The sequence below is a fragment of the Penaeus vannamei genome, chromosome 7 (genome assembly GCF_042767895.1).
Source record: "Penaeus vannamei isolate JL-2024 chromosome 7, ASM4276789v1, whole genome shotgun sequence".
NCBI lineage: Eukaryota > Metazoa > Arthropoda > Malacostraca > Decapoda > Penaeidae > Penaeus > Penaeus vannamei.
In genome coordinates, this window is record NC_091555.1 from 39714283 (window position 1) to 39721782 (window position 7500).

At 43.6% G+C, this 7500-nt stretch overlaps 1 protein-coding gene across 1 annotated transcript in view; it reads left to right on the plus strand.

Annotated features, from left to right (window-relative positions):
• LOC113827914 (post-GPI attachment to proteins factor 2) overlaps window positions 1–5146 on the plus strand; it is a 75536-nt gene extending 70390 nt beyond the window's left edge. The window contains exon 4 of the mRNA XM_070123359.1: window positions 3434–5146. Within this exon, the coding sequence (XP_069979460.1) occupies window positions 3434–4080 (647 nt within the window). The 3' untranslated portion in view covers window positions 4081–5146. The remainder of the gene's footprint in view (window positions 1–3433) is intronic.
• Window positions 5147–7500: the final 2354 nt, after the last annotated feature.

The window sequence follows — 7500 nt, forward strand, 5'->3', positions numbered from 1 at the left end:
GGCGAGCAACCCACATTTAACATCTGCCAGAATCACTTGTGCAGTATTCTCCCTGTCCCTTGAGGAGAGAGAGGAGAGGGGAGGAGAGGAAAGGAGAGGAGGGGATAGAAGAGGAGAGGAGAGGAGAGGAGGGGAGGGGATGGGAGAGGGGTGGAGGGGAGGGGAGAGGAGATAAGAGAAGAGGGGAGGAGAGGAGAGGAGAGGAGAAGAGAAGAGGGAAGAGGAGAGGAGAAAAAAAAGAGGAGAAGAGAAGATAAGAGGGGAGAGAAGAAGAGAGGAGAGGATTAAATATGAGAGGAGAGGAGAGTAGGGGAGAGGAAAGGAGAGTAGGAGATAGGAGAGGGAAGCCAGGATTTGCAGCTGAAAAGAGAGAAGAGGAGAGAATAAGAGAAGAAAGGAGAATTCCATAATGCATCGTTTCAAATTGGGATTTTATGGCTCTTTTTACAACTCATTGTGCAAGTCGATAGCATCTGCAAGACGCTTCTCTTTCTTTTGGGTTGTTAGTGTTGGAAAAGAAGGGAGTAGATGGAGAAGGAAAAGAAGGGAGTGGAGAAGGAGTAGAAGGAGAAGGAATAGAAGAAGAAAGAGTAGAAAAGGAGTAGAAGGAGAAGGAATAGGAGAAGGAAAAGGAAAAGGAGGGAGTGGAGAAGGAGTAGAAGGAGAAGGAATAGGAGAAGGAAAAGGAGGTGGAAAAGAAGGAGTAGGAGGAGAAGGAATAGGAGAAGGCGGAGGAAAAGAAATAGGAGAAGGAGAAGGAGGTGGAGAAGAAGAAGAAATAAGAGAAGGAGGAGGGGAAGAAATAGAAGGAAAAGGGGAAGGAGAATGAGGAGAAGAAGAATAAGGAATGAGAGAAGGAGCAGAAAAAGAATAAAGAATGAGAGAAGGAGGAGGTAGAGAAGGAGGAGAAGAAATGGAAGGAATAGGAGAAGGAGAAGAAGGTGGAGAACAAGGAGAAGGAATAGGAGAAGGAGGAGAAGTGGGTAGGGAGGAAAAGAAGAAGGAATAAGAAAAGGAGAATGAGGTGGAGAAGTAGAAGGAATAGGAGAAGGCGAAGGAGGAGGAGAAGGAGAAGAAGGTATAAGATAAGGAGAAGGAGGAATAGAAATAGATGGAATAAGAGAAGGAAAATTAGGTGGAGAAGGAGAAGAAATAGAAGGAATAGGAGAAGGAGAAGGAGGTGGCGAAGAAGAAGGAATAGAAGAGGGAAGAAGAAGGAAAAGAAAATGGAGAAAGAGAAAATGGTGAAGAAGGAGAATGAGAAGAATTTAGAATCAGAGTAGAAGGTGAAGAAGGAAAAGAAGAAAAGGAGAAAGAGAGAGAGATGAGATAGGGAAGGAGATGGAAACGGGCGTAGAGAAGGAAAACGAGAAGTAGATGGAGAACAATGAGGAGAAAGAGAGGGGAGGAGAAAGAGAGGGGAGGGGAAAGAGATGAAGAAGGAGAAGGAGAAGAAAACGGAGAAGGAGAAGAAAAAGGAGAAGGAGAAGGAAAAGGAAAAGGAAAAGAAAAAGGAGAAGGAGAAGGAAAAGGAAAAGGAGAAGGAAAAGGAAAGAGAGAAGGAGAAGAAAAAGGAGGAGAAGAAAAAGGAGAAGGAGAAGGAGACAAAAATGGAGAAGGAAAAGGAGAAGGAGGAGGTGGAGGAGGACACGGCAAAGAATAGGATGTACGAAGAAAGGAAAAAGGATGGTGAAGGAAGGAGGAATAGGACACAGAGGAAGAGGAGAAGCAAATGGCTAAGGAAGCGAAAGGGGAAATAGAGAAGGAAGGGAAAAAGAGGGAGATGGAGAAGAAGGAAAAGTGGAAAAGAGACCTTGCAGATGGGAGAGATAGATAAATAGGTGGATAGCCAGTTAGATATATAAATAGCTAGATAGATAGATAAGATAGACAGAAAGACAGATAAATTTATAGATAGATATATAGACATAAATAGATGCATAGATAGATAGAAAAACAGACATAGATAGACAAATTAATAGAAAAGCAGATGAAGATAGATAGATAGATAGGCGGACAGACAAATAGATAGATACGTAGATAGATTATAAACACACAGATAGACAGATAGACAGACAGACAAACTGAGAAATGCAGATACAGAGATGGATAGAAAGACAGACATACAGACAGATAGAGAAACTGACATAGAGATAGAGAGATAGATAGACAGATAGAGAAACTGACAGAAAAGCAGATAAATGTAGATAGATAGATAGATAGACAAACTGGCAGAAAAACAGATATAGATAGACAGGTTGATAGTTGGATAGGCAGACAGAGTGACAGATATATAGATAGATAGACAGATAGATAAATTGACGAATAAAGATCAGACAGACACGCAAGAGAGAATCAAACCGAATCATCAACAAAACAGAGGAAGAAAGAGAAGAGAAAACCAGACAATAAAGAATACAAAAAGAAGAAACAAAGAGAAGAGAAAAAATAAGAAGCACTGGTTCTCAAAAAAGCAGAAAGTTGAATTGCAAAATTTGAAAGGGTTTGCAATATTAGTGGGTATCATTTAGCCAAACTGCCAAGGAAACAGAATTATTTGACTTATTTTATTATCATTAATATTGTTATTATCTTTATCATTATTTTTATTATTGTTATTTTCATATTATTGTCATTTCTTTTGTTATTATCTTTATCATTATTTTTATCATTATTGTCATTGTTATATCATCATTACTGTTGTGATTATTCTATCATGATTGTTATAACTATTATTTTTATTATGATCATAATTATTACTATTAATATTACTATCATTAGCTTTCGTGGTAGCAGTAGTAGTGTAATTTCTACTACTATTAATCATATGATAGTATAATTACTAATTTAAAATATAGCCTTAGCTTTAATTCAAACTAACATTCATTTAAACTGACAATAAGTATTGAAAATTTCCTTTTCGTTGCATCCATAATAATGAATTGATAATCATGTGTATTGTTCATGTCACTTGTGATTTGAATGTCATTATATGATGTTTTTTTTATGTAATTCTTTAGTATTCATTGAGTCATTTTTCACTTTTGATTATATGAAATGATTTTATATATTTGAAACCTTATGTATATGATTGTGCATGTGCATACATACATACGCACATACATACATACATACGCACATACATACATACATACAAATATACATACAAGCATATATACTTACATCCATGCATGCATACATACATGCATACATACATACATGCATACATACATACATGCATACATACATACATGCATACATACATACATGCATACATACATACATGCATACATACATACATGCATACATACATACATGCATACATACATACATGCATACATACATACATGCATACATACATACATGCATACATGCATCTATTCACACTCACGTGCACATGAGCCTTCCCTCCTCTGACGCCCCTTCCTTGCAGCCTTCAGCTGGTTCTCCCTGTGCGAGTACGTGATCGCCACCTGCAACATGCTGTACCACGTGAGCGTCGCCCTCGATTTCTCCGAGGAGCACCTCATCGTGGGCCACATCATCTCCTCCTCGACGGCCGCCCTCGCCTCCTCCGCCTCCTCCAACTCCCTCTCCACCGCCGCCTCCGCCTCGCACCGCCACTCGCTCTCCACCTGCGAGTCGATGGCCACGTGCGAGGGCGGCGCCACGCCCACGTCGCCGCCCACCAGGAACGGGCGGCTAGACGAGGCGCTGGCGCCCGAGGGCCCGCTCCCGGCGGCGCCGCAGCCCCTGCCGCCGTCCGTGGGCGTCGGACCGCCCGCGGGGAAGGCCGGGGACGCGGCGAAGGCCGAGAGCCCCGCGGCGGAGGCGCCCTCGTGCGTCGCGGGCGGCGCGGGCGTGGGGGCGGCGGAGGAGGAGGCGCCGCCGGCGGTGGTGCACCAGGTCCTCAACACCATCCACGAGGGCGCCGAGCCGCCGGCGCAGCGCGTGAACGGGCCGGCGGAGCCGCCCGCGGCCGCGCTGGTGCAGCGGAGACCCGCCCCGAGCAGCGCGAGTCAGCCCACGCCCATACAGGGCGCCCCCGACGCCGCTGCACCCCACGCCCACAGCGAGTGAGGCGGGGACTTGGAGACTCCGCCCATCTATCCGGAGAGTGCAAGCGAGGGCGCCTGCACGCCGCCCATCCCCTCGGTGGAGGCCGCCCCGCGCACGAAGGACCGGAGACGCCTCCGCTCCAGCTCCCGCAGGAGGCCCGGGCCCGGCGGCAGCGAGCGAGGGGCGCGGGCGCCGCCCTCGAGCCCTCGCCGCCGGCGGCGCACGCGGGACGCCTCGGGCTCTCGGCGTGTCCCTCGGGGCCTCCCCTCGAGGTCCGGCGGAGGGCGTCTCGCCGGGGGCGGCGGCGCGGGGGGCGGCTCGGGCCCGCGGGCGTCGCCTCGGCGGGCGGCTTCGCTTCAGCCTCCGCCCGGAGCGCCGTCGTAGCTAAGCTGAGATTGTATAATTCGCCGCAGGTTTCTTTGAGATGTTTGGACACAAAAGAGCAAATGCTATTCCGTCAGAGGAAGCAAAGCAGGTAGCAGATTGGTCGAAGAATAAGGTCATTTCTTGCTTGTAGTTGGTTTAGCCTCGGAGGAATCCTGCACTCGAATGTAGACCTTGCAACTGAAATTTTCATTGTAGTCGATGACCATATATATATATATATATATATATATATATATATATATATATATATATATATATATATATATATATATATATATATATATATATATATATATATATATAATATGATATAAACCACATCAGAGGAAAGCTTAATGGCCTTATAGAAGCGGATAACAATAGATCAATGAAAAAGAATAAAGTGACACGAAGAAGCCAAGCAAGAAAAGAAAAGAAAAGGAAAAAAGAGAGAAAGAAAGAGAAAAAGACACAAGCAAGCGCAAGCCAGACAAGCAAGAACAAGCAAGGGGTCAAGCAAGCCAGAGACCAAGCAGAACATAATGGCCAAGCCGTGTGTGTGTGTGCGTGATTTGCGACCTTCGGGTACGTAGTGTTGGAGGGACGAGGTAGTTTCCTTGAGGAACCGGAAATCTGGCGAGGAAAAAGTGATTGCGTCGGGATCTAAATAAATAAAAAAAAGAAAACAACAACAACAATAAAGAAATAAACAACAACAATATAAATAAATAAAAAAACAACAACAATGAAGAAATAAACAACAACAATAAACAAATAAACAACAGCCATAAAGAAATATAGAGCAAAAAACACGTAAACAACAACAGGAAGTGACAATCTTAGATCCTCCTTGGCTAATAGTGTGAAATCTTATTCTTGTCAAATTGGCCAGTGTTTCCAGACAGAAAAAAAAGATGGATAAAAAAAAGGAAAAGCAGTTTTACCAGAAATGCAAATCATGGCAAAACATAATGATAATGAAAGCAATGATGATAAAAAAAACGATAATAATGATGATGATAAGCACAGACTCGACAAACGGAACGGGAAAAGAAAACCAAGAAAAAGGAGTGATAATGGAAGTGTATAGAGATGAATAAACAAGAAAAAGGGAGATATAAACAACTAAATAAATAAATAAAAAAACTTGGTAAACTAAAAAAACAACACATTTTATCGCCATTCCTTGCTGGCATACGGTAGCAGCTGCGTTTATTTTGATAATTTTATTTTATTTTTATTTTTTTGAACATACGAACACGATGAAAAAAAAATATAAACATTTGTTCGTCAGAAGTGACTTTGATAGAGCTTGAGACGTCTGTTGTTATCTATCTATCTATCTATTCGTCTATTTCATTTATTTATTTGTCTATCTATTTTATATTTATTTTCCTCATTGGCTTCTGCTTTCATTTAGTTAAAACCGAAAAGACAACATTTAAAAAAAAAGTTCTTGTGAGCATATTAAAAAAAAACTATTATATATATAAAACAAATACGATAATTAGTCAATAAATTCAAATAAATCATAGATCCGTTGAACATTGTGTGAACACTAGCAATCTTTTTCCACAGGTGAATATAGATTACACTTCACCTTTTATAAGCCTTGGGTAGTGTTTTCCATAATATTCAAATTCACTAATTTTTTTATATATATACATTTAAGGACACCCCAGAGCTAAGCAACGCTACCACGGGTGTGTGTGTGTGTGACGTCATTTTGTGGTCGGAAGCAAAAGAGTGACGTCATTTTGTGGTCGGAGGCAAAAGTGTGACGTCATTTTGTGGTCGGAGGCAAAGGTGTGACGTCATTTTGTGGTCGGAGGCAAAGGTGTGACGTCATTTTGTGGTCGGAGGCAAAAGTGTGACGTCATTTTGTGGTCGGAGGCAAAAGTGTGACGTCACATTTTGGGCGGGAAAAGTGTAACGGCTGTTCCTGGTTAGGATAAAAAAAAAAGTGTGACGTCACCCGCTAGTTGGAGATTCGGTAATGACGTCACCTGGTTAGGATAAAAACGAATGACGTCACCAATTAGTTGGATTTAGAGTTCTGATTAACCGCCCTCTCAATAGGGTAAAGATATGACGTCACTCCCTGGACGTGGGAAAAAAAAAAAAAAGTCTGACGTCACCACCATGGGGGCGAAGAGAATAGGGGTGTGACGTCAGCTCCTGTCCCCGCCCACTTTTTCGCTACCGTGGCCCGTGAATTCTGATGCCTTATTGATTTAGACCAGAATGTTTGACCGCTTCTTTGGACGACGTGGCCGCAAGGGGAGGAGGAGGAAGAGGAGGAGGAGGAGGAGAAGGAAGAGAAGAAGGAGGAGGAGAAGGAAGAGGAGGAAGAGGAGATGGAGGAGGAGGAGGAGGAGGAGGAGGGAGGAGGAGGAGAAAGAGGAAGAGGAGGAGGAGGAAGAGAAGAAGAAGAAGGAAGGGGAGAAGGAGGAGGAAGAGGAGGAGGAGAAGGAAGAGAAGAAGAGAGGGAAACATAAGAGGAGAAGGAGGAGGAGAAGGAAGAGGAAGAGGAGGAGGAGGAGAAGAAAAGAGAAGGAAAAATAAGACGGTCATTTCAGAACTGTTTACTGTCTGGGATGAAATTCTGTCGGCGGTTTGAAAAGTGGATTTCTATTTTGGCCTTTTTTCGGGTTTCCCTTTCTTTCCTTCTGTTCCTTGTGTGCCTCTTCCTCCTTCTTTTTTTTTGATTTGCCTCTGTTATTTCTTGTCTCTTTCCTCTTATTCACTTTCCGTCAAAGTTTCCTCCTCCTTCTTTTAATGCCTCTTCCTTAAGCTATCTCTTCTCTCTCCTCTTTTATTATTTTTCTTCTCCTCCTCCTACTGTTTTCTATTCCTCTTCCCCTCTCCATTTCTCCTCCTCCTCCTCCTCTCCTTCTCCCTCCTCCTTCTCCTTCCTCGTCCTTCCTTCCTCCCCCTTCCTTGTTCTTCTTCTCCTCCTTCTCCTTTTCCTTCCTTACTTCTCCTTCTTCTTCTTCTTCTTCTCCTCCTCCTCCTCCTCCTCCCCTTCCTCCCCTTCCTCCTCCTCCTCCCCTTCCTCCCCTTCCTCTCCTTCCT